A 14,993-nucleotide genomic window follows, 5' to 3' on the forward strand; every position below is an offset into this window, starting at 1 on the left:
TTGTGACTAACATGCAATGAACTGAATGACCAGATTATAAAAGGTTCTCTGTGAACACATGATGGAACGTAGCAGCGGTTCATTCCCCTGGGTCACCGCTTTCATCCAAACCCCTTCTATTTCTATAACAGTCACACAATGACCAAGAAGCTTAACCAATACACTGGGCTGAACATCACAGCATGTAAACAGAATGATTGTATGTGAATAATAGTAGTAATGCTTCCTACAGGCAATTAAGCATACAATATTGTGCATTTCCTTGCAAGTCTTTTGAGACAGCATTTGTTTTTGTTACAAAATAATGCCCGGATGTCATGTTTTTTGTGATGTGAAAACCAAAACAAGTTCTATTAGGGATATATCTGTTGAGACATCTGTCACATCCTCCAAGTCCACTCCAGGGCTTTCGCAAACTCTACGACATAACTGTGAGAGAAATCTCTTTTTGTATTATTCCAGTAGGCTCAGCAAGGTCTGCTTTTGGGGCTTTTCGAAATGGATTTCTGTAAGCTTGTCTACAAAGGTTCTACTAAGCCTGGCTAGATCTCCAATTCTTTATACTATGAGAACCTGGAGAAAAAAGACCCATCAGGAATTGCCTTGGTAAAAAACAGGTCTTCTGTGGTGTACTTGACCTTAACAAATATCCAAAAACCTTCTTTTGGAAATAACATTTTTCAAAAAGCAGCTTTTAGAAAATTTTTATTTCCAAGAATTTCTAACGCATAAATAAAACGCAAGCTTTATTTGTGGCCTCAGCAGTGAGGGGTTGGATTAATCTTGGTAAGAAAATCAATCATGGGAGCAGAAGACTAGTAAAAATCAATAAGATGAATGTCTCTGAGGGTATTCTTTAAGGGGAGGACAGAACATTATAAACTATCGAAAGACAAAGGATCATAAAGGACTAGAGTGCACACAGACATAACAAAACGTGTACATTTAAAGCTCATCCCAAAAATTGGCTCTGTTTTGATGCAGCATGTTCTTCTGGGGCTGAATGGTTGCATCTGGATTTGTGACATCCGGAATTGAAGCAAATTTGTCCACTGCTACTGTGTGCTTGCACAAAGCACCAAACACAGTTATTCTTCAAAGTAAAATAATTTAAGCCTAAATGTCAAAGGAATAGTTCACATTTAAAATGAAAATTCTGTCATTATTTCCTCACCCTGTTGTCGTTTTAAACATGTGCAATTTTTTCTTCTGTGAAATACAGAAGATATTTTGAAGAATATTGGTTACCAAAAACCGTTGGTCCGCAATGACCAAATTGTATGAACACAAAACCAATGCAAGTCAAAGGGGACCAACAGTTTTCTGTTACTAACATTTTCAAAATGACTTCTTTTGTGTTCTGCGAAGAAAGAAAGTCATACAGGTACTTTCCGTTTAAACAACATTTCAGAATAAGGAGCTACATGTGTGTAAATTATACTTTGTTGCGACCTTCTGCCTAACACAGATACTGTACGTTTTTTTACATGGATAAATCATGTAGCATGCATGTCAAAGCTGTAGGAGTATAAAATCATTTGTCAGCTAAAAGATATCTAGCAGGAAGGCAATGCCAGTAAAGTATGATTTGTATCTACAAGGATGCAGTACTAGAGAAAAAAGTACTTATCACCGTCATTCTTATGCCAAAGTGGAGGTTAAGAAAAGGCTGACTAGCACTTTCTCTCTAGGGTTCATAAAAGTCTCACTATGATTAAAACAGATCTAAAACAGATACAGTGCATACAGCTACTAAATCAGGTTGGACCCCTTCAGCCAACCTTAACCATCCTGTAAAGTCAGCAATTTCTGTATTTCTTCAGTTTAATTTTCCCAACACTCATTTGCAGTGTCCATGTTAGTTACCTTGCATTGTGAACTAGTTTTTGAGATCAAACATGCCATCCTTCACATAAAGTCATTAGGATATGCACATTGATCTTGCAACCCTCACAGTATATGAAAGGATACATTTGCACATTCGTATGTAAAAGCACTGACACACGTTTCTTGAAAATGTAACTGACCTGCATGTCCACAGAGCAAGACACAGACAGAAATTGCACTTTCCAAGGTGTCAAAACATTCAAGTATTATGAAATAAGCCAAAACCCTCAATTAGAGATTATTTAAAGAAATAGACAAAATAGATACTGTATGCAGAACAACTACACAATTTAGTACATTATTGTAAAATAAAAATCATGTTTGAATAAACCTCACACGGCGCATAACTAACATTTAGCTATGTTGACATAATTTTAAACAACTGCTATATAAATTAAGTTTTGATTATAATATCAAACATGGCTCACTTACCCCCCAACCCTCCTCTTGACTGTCAGCAACATCCTCCAGCTCAGAGAGGACGAGAGATGAAGGGCTGTGTTTCTTATGACTGGAGCCCATCCCATCTGCCTGTCTCTCCATATCTGTGGAAGAACGCAGTGAAAAATAATACATAATAAGCTAGATACGAAAAAAATAATACACAAGGCTTTGGGAGAAGGGAAAAATTTAGTGAAAGCTTTTCCTTTCCTTAAAAGCATGAAATTAGGTGCAACACAAACAAATACAGAAACGCACTGTAAGTGGCACAGATGACTACGGAAGTGTTTCCGGGAACCTCAAAAACCGATTCACCTGACTGTGATTAATGCGCTTCAGTTCACTGTTCAAATTCGTTAGTGGAGTTGTCAGTCACGTTGAAGGTCTTTTTTTGCTTTATTGCTTTATTTTAACATTCTTAACATACGTCCTTTGGATATTTTTCACCTGTCAATTTTAACAATTTAACAAAATAAAAGGTTAATGGCTTATTTTAAGTTACTTCCAGGGTCAGTCAAGTAGAATTATAGCCAGCTTTTGCTGCCATGACTAAGGAATAAATAAATAAATAAATACAGGAATAAATACAGATAGTTTCCACGGCAACAAATCATAAATAAATGTTTAATGGCCCAAACGTAACTTCCGGTAGATCCCCGCAAAGAATCAATAATTGTTGAGTAGTTTTAATGGAATTTAGTACAATAAATAATTAATAAAAATTAAATATGTTATATTATAAACAAACCAAGACTGGAATTTAACTTTGGGCCAGGTGCGTTTATTCGATGAAACCCTCTAAAAATGAATAATAATTAAAAAAAGCTTTACTTGCAATAATCCAATTTTGAAAAAAATGCATAAAGAATCAAAAGACACATATAAGGAAAAGATAAAAACCTTAGGTGTTTTCCTGACAGCAAAGAGGAATAAAGCAGGTAAAAATTGGAGGATTGGAAGCCATTTTATCGCCCATTGAGCGAAGTTTCTCTCCCATTTCCTAGATTACAGGCTAGCATATGGAAGACAGACAAATATCTCTCGTTCCTAATTTCTTTTATTGATAAAAAATGTCAGTGGCAAATTAAGGTTTTCACAAGTTAAGATCTAGGAGGTGGCACGGTTATTATCAATGAAAGTAATTTTTTTACAGTGTACGTGTCTAAATTGAAACTGTCCAATACAACCACCAATTCAGAAAAACAGCATGTCTGTCCGATAGTATTCCACACTGAGCTCTACATACAATGCTGTAAAATAAAATATAAGCATTTGTATGTATCTAGGTCTTATTAAATATTCAACATCTCTAAGAAATGATGAAGGCTGTTAAAATCTTTAAGGGCCAGTAAAAGGACGGTATCAAGCCTCAGCCTAATAAAGACTCCTGCATCAATTGATTAAGCCCTGCATTTTTAAAAAGTGGGCCTGAATGACACAAATATAATTGCTTTCTCAAAAACGCTATAACAGGTAATGTTCTTAAAATTAGGTCATGCCTGAGTGAACACAACGCATGCCATCATCTGTCCGATGCCTTTTAAACCCTCAAGAATAGCCTTAGCATTCAGAAAGATGTCTTCTCCTTGAGAGCAGCATTTAATCAAGACAAACTACACCTGGGGAGAATCAGAAATTATGCTTGAGTCTCTGTAAGAGCGAACCTGTCCCCGTTCTCCAAACACACTTCAGAGAGAGAGAAGAAATAGACAGAAATGAAAGGAGAGGTAGAGGGGGGACAGACACAGGTTTAAAAAATTATTTCAGACCCGAAAGCCTCTTACTGTAGCAAGAACCGTACAGATTTAAGTAGATAAAAGACAAACCACTTGAGACTAAATTAGTCAAAGACTATCTGAAGACTGACAGCTGCCTATAGACACAATACCCATTAAAACCTGTTCTTTGAATACTTTAAGTCACTGGAGTGAAAGCCAGATGTCAGCTTGCAAAAAAGGTTGTGGCCAGTGTGATGTCTCCACATGCTGCCATATCGTCAAAGACAGAGGAACCATATATATGATGAGCAGGTTAATGATAAACTGTGTGAGGACTTTCTCGCAGATGTGTTTAAAAGGGAGACTCCATCCAAAAATGATAATTCTGTCATCATTTACTCACCCTCAAGTTGTTCCAAACCCATATACATGTCTTTGTTCTGCTGAGCACAAAGAAAGATATTTGGAAAAATGTTAGCAACTGAAATGCATTTCTTAGTGTTCAACAGAACGAAGACATTTTCACAGGTTTGGAACAACTGGGGGGGGGGGGGGGTGGGTTGGAGTATCTCTTTAATAATTGTAAAAAAAGATTATACACACTAGAACAATAAATATTAACCCACTGCAATTGTTTGAATATAATGTCACATTACAAATGAAGATACTGGAAGATTCTTTTAGGCAAAATGCCATCTAAGATTCTTCTAAACCATCCAATGGAATATCTAAATTCAGCACAGCTAGACAAAATAAACCATATAGTATATCAAAACATATTTCACCTTGATCTATTTTGTATAAAAACCTGACATGGCCATAACCAGGGATTGCACAGACGTTTCCACCTTGAATCTATTTTGCACTGATTCACAGAGGAATTTACTGTACCAATTCACCAATAATGCACCTTTTATCAGGACTGATGACTGATGGGAAGACTTGATTTGTGAAAAGGGATGTGTGCATGTGGTGGGGGTCACAAGCTTCTACACAGGAAGGTCTGTCGATCTTTCTGTCTGTTTAAAGATGGATTCGCTCCTGTCTGTGAATACGAGTCTGCTGTCACGGATTAAAAAGATTGGAAACAGAGAATTGTCATCAGCCGAGCAGTTCGGTCCAAGGCGAGGATTAAGATGCATCTGGTGAAGTTAAATTTGTTTAGATGGAATGCTGCTGTTGTCCAAAGGCTAAAAGAGTGTCTGCAGGACAGGTAACTAGACAATTTAGTTTTGGCAGGCATTTTATCTTCTGCATCATGAAACCCCCCACACACGCACAAGCATGAAACAGTTTTCACAGCTGAGGCAGAACAGTGTTGTGCACATTCATGCCTTTGCGCACGAATCTGACAAAGTGCATACAAACAAAGACCCATTAGAGTGTAACCACAACAATAGAACTATACAATTGCTATACAGACAAATAAATAAATACATTTCTTCAGGGACAAGAAACAGAAATGCAATATAACATATAGTACATGATTTCATCAGAGGTTTATAAAGACCTTGTCATTGTTCTATCCCACCTTGTCTTGATTTCTTGACCTAGTGGCAGAATCATGACAGAACCGTGTTTTTTCGTACCCTGTCCGTCGTGCTACTACCCTGTCTGTCATGCTACTACCCTATGTTTTTATTACCTAAGAATTAGTTATTTATGTCTACATACAGCACCGGTCCCCTTACATGGAACTCACCATGTTTTTTCTATTGTAGCCCTAAACGGACTAACTGCTCTAAAGAGCGCGTTTCATAAATACATTACCTCCTTTGGAAAAGGATTGACAATAGTTCTGTGTCAGCCACCATAGTGCTTCAAAGGGGAGGGGTGGTGTGAGCAATTTGCAACCTCAGTACTAGACAGCACTAAACTGGATTTTTCCAGGAAAATTGCCCAATAAGGGACTAAGAAAAGTTGCTAAGAAACAGATTTTCATGTTCGTAAAATCTTTCCGAAACCTATATGAACGCTGGGAAAGTGTATCGAGCACACAAATACTACGTAATATGTCCAACTCGTTTTTTGACAAGTTGACCGTGACAAATATGAGAAGACAACACGTTTAACATTTTAAAGAAGTCAGAATGCATGAAACACCATTGCACATCCCCATTAAGTTCTGAAGTACATTTGGAAAGTACTCCAGAGCTGAAAATATTTCGCTTTTACCTGCTTCAAAAATGCCTTAATCTGTCAAAGCACTTCTACAGACAATTTCAGAGTTTCGGAATCAGCAAAATCTCAAATGTGGAGCCTTAAATAGCTCCAACGGTTATAACGGAGAGGCTAGTCCAGCTTTCAGGCTCGACTTCACGCAGGTAATTGAAAACTAATCTATCATTGCAGCATATGCAGCAAAGCGCTCCACTGAAGAATTACAGATTTGCAACAGCAAGAATTATTCGGCAATTGTACAAAAGAATATCTGCTGTGGAGAGGTCAACCTGCAAGACTCAAAGGTGCATTTCAATTAGTCTTACCTTGCGCTTGTAAATGATTTAGATGTTTCTGCGTAAACTGTGTGTTAATGTGAATAGTATGCATAATTACATATTAATGGAATGCATTTCTGCAATTATTAGTACATACAAATAAATTGAATATGTATGCAATCTCACTCATTAATCTCCACGCGAATGAACAATTTCAAAGTTTCTTCTATACAGTTTAGGTTAAAACAAGCTTAATTTTGTCTAAAAGGAACTGGGATGTAGGTAAGTAATCGCATCTTTAACAACCGCACAAGCTACTGATTGATTTTTCTTATATTTTTTCCAAATGAAAGTCAATATAGCTTCACTGATGGCAGAGCATGAGCCACGGAAGCAGAACAAACTCTTCTTTACTAATGGCATGTTTTGCTAAAACCTTTTTTAATGCACTGTGCTTTTATCCCACATTCAATATTTTACATCACCCTCTCTTTACATATATTAAGAGACAGACAAATTAAATTGTTTCAGATAGCAGATAAGATATTCTATGTGGAAAGATGTGTTAGAGGAATAATGTAGAGGAATATATGGGGAAATATATTAGAGATGTAAAATATGACAGGGAATAAGTTGGATCTAGATCTGGAGATGCAGTGCAGATTCTCCCAGACAGTTTCTGACACCTGCTGTCTGCGCTCGGATCAGTCGGTCTGATCTGTGTCTACCTGATGAAGCGACAGCACAAAGCACCTACATCACGCCACCTGCTCTCAAAAAGACAGGTCTTTAACCATACAGACTATAAAAAGATCAATCCATCCAGCTTCGTGCAGCAGTGTGGTAGGTGTGATTTGAAAATTTCCTGTGTGTTTTGTGCTGTCTGGAGGTGTGAAAAAACGGATATGAAAAAATTCGCTTTTTTCAAATCTTGTGTCAAATGCGCTTAAAATTATAGGTGGTAATTTTACTGACATGTTTGTTCTTACTTAAAATGGTGCTAGGGGATTGTCAATGTCAGCATGTATTATCAGCCAGGGGGATACCGTAAAAACACATTTTACAACTTATGTTCTGAAAAGCGTAATTCTCCAGTTGTTACAATTAACGCTATTCTTTATGTAACAGTATACCTAACAAAAGTGTCCAGAAATAATTATTGTGTCTTTAACAGCAAAACAAAAATGTTAAAGTGGCCCACAGTCGTAATTTTTGTTAAGACATTTAGAATGTTTTGAGTCACTTTCTTGTTAGTTCACAGGAAGCCAACACTGTAAATTTTGTAAATGTACATATTTCTTTAAAACATTTCTTATAAATTAGCGTTTTCCGTAATGTTGCGGTTTTTGACTGAATTTTCAAAAATAAATAAAAATCTGTAAAAACAGAAATATTTCTTAAAATTACAGTTTCTTGACATTATACATGAAAAAATTATTAATAAACCGAAAAATTCTGTAAAATATTTTTTTAATTGCAGTTTTTTGGTTTTGCTGTTTGCACAGAAGGGCTTATGCAATTCATTTGCCAAGTTTGGCAGAAATTCTACAGCTATAACATCTCTGAATCTGTATTTCTCTTATTTAGATTTTTTAAATACATCTGTAGCTACACATTTTCACAGATGAGGCAGGTGCATCTGCCCTTTACCCACAATCCCTGTCAGTCGCTCCAACAGCTGTGCACCACCTGCAATTACAACATCTGAGGCAAGTAACTTCACCACGCAGTCCAATTGAGACTTATAACTAGGAGAGATCAATCCTCAGACGGCAAAACACGGATGTCAGGATATTATTTAATCGGTAATGCTATAATATGGGTGCGAATATAGATCAAACACACAATTCGCCAACCTCTGACCATTATGTTACAGCCATATTTTGTCTTGAGGTGCACCCAGTTCACCACAAATGATCTTTTTGTGAAGTTATTTTTGGTTTGTGTGTCTTTCTTGAGCAAAGTCCTTAAGCTGAGCCTTCAAGCCGTAGAAGAATGGAGAGTGCACACGAATCATTAATATTTATAAATGAATACATGCATATGTTAGATCCTTCCGTTTGGGCAAATGAGAGAGATACATTTCACATTGAAAAATAAAGAGAGAGGAAGAGAGAGAGAGAGATAAAATAAAAAGGAGATGGGTACCCTACAGAGAAAATAAAGTGTAATCTTAGAAACAGACTGGCAAGTCCTTATCAGTCTTTCAGGCTCGTCGTCTGAAAGACTGAGACTGGCATTATAAGTGATACAGTACAGTGAAAAGCCACAGGAATCCATTTAGTGCTTTTAGTGGCACAGTCTCTGACACCAAACAAGCAACCTAATATATCATAAAAATGTGCAATATTCACCCAAAGAGGTCTTTCATTAGGTCAAACGTAATGAGAACTAAGAACAATGATGAGAATAAAAGGAAGGCAGAACAAACAGTTCTCATTCAAACCCATCCACTGACAGTCCAAATGGGTACATCAGCAGGTCTTGAGGTATAAAAGTGAGAACATTAAAGAAAGAAAAATACTCTGAACGTCACGTCGACTGATACTGAATTGATTCTGTGGGACCGATTAAATCTACAAGATGCAAAATACTCGAGAACATCAGAGTTAAAAGAGATTGATGATGCAACAACTCATTCTAAGAGGTTATCGAAGACATATGTGTTAACAGCTAAAGCAAATTAGATTGAGAATGAGGGCCCTTAAACATTTGCTTTGCTAAGCAGAAGCAGAAGCAGAGCTTGAACTTTTACAATTAACTTTCTCAGAGCTTAAACTTGTCATGATTCTGCCTGCTCTTGTCTTGATTTTCTGGTCTAGGGGCAGAATCATGACAGACCCACGTGTTTTATGTGGAGAGAAACATATTATTGTCAATCAGGACATAATATGCGTTCTCTCCTGTCTCGTCATTTGGCCCCGCCCCTCTCGTTCCTAGTATAGCTTTCCTCCTGTGTCGCATTACCCACTCCTGCCCATCGTTATCTCCTTTGTTAGTCTCCCTATATAATACCCTCTTGTCCATTGTCTTGTGCTGGTTGATTGTACCTGTATACTTGTAATCCCTGTACATGGTCCCTGCTAGTGTGTGTAGTTCAAGCTCCTGGTTTCTGTATCGTGTATGTTTAGTTCAAGTTCCTTGTTTGTATTTCTAGTAGTTTGTTTTTCTAATAGTTTGTTTTTGCCCCCCATGTGGGAAGTATTTGTTTTCAGTGTTGGATTTTAGTTTGTCAGTGTTTTCCCCCCATCGCGGGTGTTTGCTTTGTGTTTATTTATTAAAACCTGTTTAACCCCTTCATTCCCGTGTCTGCCTGCACTTGGGTTCTCCCTCCACGTTCACGACAGAATCAACCAGCCATAATCGGACCCAGCAGACAGAGGGATCGTTGTGGCAGCAGTTGAGGCTGCCGGATTCCCCTCCAGGGTTAGAGGTTGCCGGACTCCCTTCCTGGGTCGAGAACGCCGGACTCCCTCCTGAGTCGGGGCCGCCGGACTCCCTACCAGGGTTGAGACTGCCGGATTCCTGCTCAGGGCCGAGACCGCTGGACTGCCTTACAGGGTTGAGACCGCCGGTCTTTCCTCCAGGGTCGAAGCCGCCGGAATCCTGTGGCCACCAAAGATCCCCAGCCGGGCATTCCAGGTCGGTGCAGCTGGGCATTCCAGGTCGGTGCAGCCGGGCATCCAGGTCGGTGCAGCCGGGCATTTCCGCCCGGTGGAGCTGGGCACTCCCGCCCGGCGGAACCAGGCATTCCCGCCTGGTTGAGCCGGGCTTTCCTGCTTGGCGGAGCCGGGCATTCCAGCCCGGTGCATGCGGCCATTCCAGCCCGGTGTATGCGGCCATTCCAGCCCAGTGCATCCTGTTCGTGTCTGCCGGCTCTCCTGTTCGTGTCTGCCGGCTATCGTGTTCGTGTCTGCCGGCCATCCTGTTCATGTCTGCCGGCTAGTGTTTTCATGTCTGCCGGAGCTACCCAGTCCGTGTCTGCCCATGTTTGGACTTCCCTTTGGACTCTTGTGTGCCCCTTCCCTTGGACTCTTGTGCTTGCCCGTTTTGATTTATTGTATTGTCATGTTGTATTGTTGCCATTGTCACAGTCTGTCTTGTCTTGTTTGTGCCTTGAGGAGCATCAGGTTGCTGCTCCTTTAGGAGAGGCTTATGTCATGATTCTGCTGCATCATGTCATGTTTCTCTTGATTTAGTGGCAGGATCATGACAGAACCTCATGTTAAATGTGGAGAGAGACATTATTGTTCTTATGGCCTTCCATACTCTCTCCGGTCTCGTCATTGTTCCCATCCTCTTGTTACCTCGTTATTGATTAATGCCTACACCTGTTTCCCTCTTGATTTGCTCCCTTATTTAATGCCCTTGTGTCTTCTGTCTTGTGCTGGTTCATTGTGGTTTGTGTGGTGAGTTCCTGTGTTGTGTGAGTTTAGTTATTTGTAGTTTATGTCAACAGTTTAGTCAAGTCTTGTTTATGTGTAGTTAGTTTTAGTCCTGTTCTGTCTTGTCATTATATTCCCATGTTTTGTTATGTTACCCCCACGTGGGTCTTTGTTTTATTATTTATTAAATATATGTTAACCCCTTACCCGCTGTCTGCACCTGGGTCCTCTCTCCGTGTCTCACCACGAGAATCATGACAGAATCAACCAGCCATTACTGAACCCAGCAGGCAGCAATGACCACACGGGCCCGGAAGCCTCGTCTTCTCTGCGGCGTCCAACAAGGGAATACTGACTTGGAAAGTTATTTGGGCAGGTTCCTGGATGTCGCAGAGGAGATGGTCCGTGGTGAGGAGGAGCTGGCGGTGCTTTTTAACGCCGGTCTGAGGGACCCTCTTTCGCCAGCGGAGATGAGATCGCTGAAGCCGTTGGAGTTTGAGGATGTGTGGAGGTGCGCCGTCGCACGCTCTGAGCTCAGGATCTCAGGCCAACTTGGCTATTCATCTCCGCTGGCCGCAGTTCCAGAGGGTCGTGCCCTGCAGATCGGGGTTATGGGCATCACCACACCATCTGCTCCACCACCTACAGCCTCCTCACCCGCAGTCAGCTTTGGTGGCAAGCGTGGGAGACGGGAATCCTGGGGGTTCTCGTCCGAGGCCTCCAATCCCGAGCCGCCCGTGCCCTTCTCGTCATTCCTTCAGCTGCCCACCAGACGGGTGGCTCGGCTGAAGAAGAAGAGGCAACGGAGGGCGGTCCCAAGTCCGGTGGTCCCGTCAAGTCCGGTGGTCCCGTCAAGTCCGGTGGTCCCGTCAAGTCCGGTGGTCCCGTCAAGTCCGGTGGTCCCGTCAAGTCCGGTGGTCCCGTCAAGTCCGGTGGTCCCGTCAAGTCCGGTGGTCCCAAGTCCGGTGGTCCCAAGTCCGGTGGTCCCAAGTCCGGTGGTCCCAAGTCCGGTGGTCCCAAGTCCGGTGGTCCCAAGTCCGGTGGTCCCAAGTCCGGTGGTCCCAAGTCCGGTGGTCCCAAGTCCGGTGGTCCCAAGTCCGGTGGTCCCAAGTCCGGTGGTCCCAAGTCCGGTGGTCCCAAGTCCGGTGGTCCCAAGTCCGGTGGTCCCAAGTCCGGTGGTCCCAAGTCCGGTGGTCCCGCAGGCGCCCAGTCCTGTTCCTCAGCCGGCCTTCCTGCCGGCCTCAAGCCCTGTTCTTCAGCCGGCCTTCCAGCCGGCCTCAAGCCATGTTCCTCAGCCGGCCTTCCAGCCGGCCTCAAGCCATGTTCCTCAGCCGGGGACTCCTAGAGCCCCTGGGACTTCGCGCTCTCGAGCGCCGCCCCCCAGGGTGTCCCCCAAGTCCCCTGGGACTCCGCGCTTCCGAGCGCCAGGGACAAAAACTGTTCCCCCTTATCCCAACCCCTTTGGACTTCCCCCCATGGACTCATGTGTTCCCCCCATGAACTTTGTTGTTCCCCCTCCCCCCCTCCCTTGTTTGTTATTTTTAGTATGTCACCCTAACCCTTTTATCATGTATTCTTGTATGCCCCTAATTGTGTTTACCATGTTTTGTTGGATGTTGTCTGTTTCCCAGTCGGTCTTGTCTCGTTAGTCTGCTCCCTTGGTGAACGCCAGGGGGCGTTCATTAAGGGGGGGGGTTCTGTCATGATTCTGCCTGCTCTTGTCTTGATTTTCTGGTCTAGGGGCAGAATCATGACAGACCCACGTGTTTTATGTGGAGAGAAACATATTATTGTCAATCAGGACATAATATGCGTTCTCTCCTGTCTCGTCATTTGGCCCCGCCCCTCTCGTTCCTAGTATAGCTTTCCTCCTGTGTCGCATTACCCACTCCTGCCCATCGTTATCTCCTTTGTTAGTCTCCCTATATAATACCCTCTTGTCCATTGTCTTGTGCTGGTTGATTGTACCTGTATACTTGTAATCCCTGTACATGGTCCCTGCTAGTGTGTGTAGTTCAAGCTCCTGGTTTCTGTATCGTGTATGTTTAGTTCAAGTTCCTTGTTTGTATTTCTAGTAGTTTGTTTTTCTAATAGTTTGTTTTTGCCCCCCATGTGGGAAGTATTTGTTTTCAGTGTTGGATTTTAGTTTGTCAGTGTTTTCCCCCCATCGCGGGTGTTTGCTTTGTGTTTATTTATTAAAACCTGTTTAACCCCTTCATTCCCGTGTCTGCCTGCACTTGGGTTCTCCCTCCACGTTCACGACAAAACTGATCAAATTCTCACTTTTGCACAGCTTTGCATTGTATTTTAGGAATAATGTTATGACATTTGAAACAAATATGGGGATTGCTTGATGATCTGAGACCTTAACTCATTAGACTGTTTAAAACTAATTAAATCAATTCAATACCATCCTTCAGGGCTTTAAACTATTTGTTTGCAAGGTTAATAATCTCAGTGCGTCTGGTGGATTTTTGAAATGAGGCAAGGCAAAAGTCTCCTCTCTGTTAACTGTACATTTCCATGTTTTCTTGATAAAGGACACCATTAAGGACTATATTTATAATAAAATACTTCATATTAAAACAAAGTCAGGTTACCGTTTGTAGACAATTCACAGTACTTCAAATTTAACAACACCAAAAACTTGTGTGAGTAGTAAAATGTAAGATACAAATGTTCACAAAATGTCCTATTTTAACCTTTTAACAGAAATGCTGGTATAATGCATCCCTTTACAGACATGTGAAAAACAATGTTTATAAATATGTGGAGTACCCAGATACCAACAGTGCAACCGCCTCCATTCTGTTCTTATAAGGTTTGTGAAAACACAACGTTTTGAAATACTGATATAAATTATACTGGCATCAATTTGTCACAACACACTCACATCAAAATAATATTTTCCTCTCATCAAAGCAGCATGCTGAGCTAACAGAGCATCATCCATTACACTGGATTCCTTCACCCACACTGGATCGTATACAGCTAGCAGAAAACTTTCAGCTCTTCGAAGACAAAATACCCATTTCCAAACGGTTCACAATTTGCAGTGCGTGTGTTCACTACTCACTGGATGTGTTTAATGCAGAGGTCACATTAATCGGTTAATGTATACCTTAACTGACAAATAGGTCACTTTCACTTTTCACTTTCATATGTAAGCAGACCAATAAACAACACGTAGACATAGATATATTGCATCAAAATAGTTATCAGCCATTAAAACTGCTCAAATAAACAGTTTAATTACAGTCGGTAAAGAATTACTACAATAAATAAAACAGGAGCAGGGAATGAAAGAGTGATTGGAATGCCACACCAACTTCCAATAAGCAATTTAAAGGGGCCATGCGACGGTGTTTCGTGCATTCTGACTTCTTTACTATGTTAAACATGCTGTCTTCTCATGCTTGACATGTTCAAGTTGTCAAAAAACAAGTTGGACGTATTATGTAGTATTTGTGTGCTCGATACACTCTCCCAGTGTTCGTATAGGTTTCAGAAAGTTTTTTCCCAACATGAAAATCCGTTTCGTAAGTCCATTATTGGGCAATTCTCGCGTAAAAGCACACTCATGGCAAGGCGAAAGAAATAGCCCGCCCACCCGTCAACCGAGGAAGAACCGCTTACCATCAAGATTGGCTGCGGTGTGAGCCTGCAGCTGCAGCTCGTTTATGTTGGGATACAGGAAGAAGTCAAGGTGTGTTTGTTTGTTTCAGTGATCGATGTTATACAAATGATGGATATAACGCTGGATGTGGAGATCGTTTGAAACTGATAGATGGGGCGGTCCCAGCGCTAATGCATACCGGACATGAGGTAAGTGAAACTAAGACATATGACTGTGTTTTGTTGGCAATCAGCGCATATGTGCATTTTGTAAACAACAGAAGCTTATAGTGAATCAATAGTTATGCAGGGATAATGTATTGTGATGATGTATTGTGTGCATGTGATTTCGTTCCTCCCCCCGCACATCCCCAGGAGGTCGTTTTTTCCAGAAATAATCGTACAGCTGTATCTATCTTTTATAAATGTGATCAAACGAAATACTCTTCGAAGATACGAAGTATGCAATACTACTCTATAGGTACTCAAGATAAATATGAGATTGATAG

The 14,993-nt window shown here is 41.1% G+C and overlaps 1 protein-coding gene across 1 annotated transcript in view; it reads right to left on the reverse strand.

The window, feature by feature from the left end:
- The window catches only part of b4galnt4b (beta-1,4-N-acetyl-galactosaminyl transferase 4b), a gene marked incomplete at both ends in the record, with an annotated part of 51,330 nt that overhangs the window by 31,850 nt on the left and 4,487 nt on the right, over positions 1–14,993 (reverse strand). Inside the window, one exon of the mRNA XM_079470409.1 lies at positions 2,320–2,432. Within this exon, the coding sequence (XP_079326535.1) occupies positions 2,320–2,432 (113 nt within the window). The remainder of the gene's footprint in view (positions 1–2,319; positions 2,433–14,993) is intronic.

Source organism: Barbatula barbatula (genome assembly GCF_947034865.1).
Source record: "Barbatula barbatula genome assembly, chromosome: 1".
Taxonomy (NCBI): domain Eukaryota; kingdom Metazoa; phylum Chordata; class Actinopteri; order Cypriniformes; family Nemacheilidae; genus Barbatula; species Barbatula barbatula.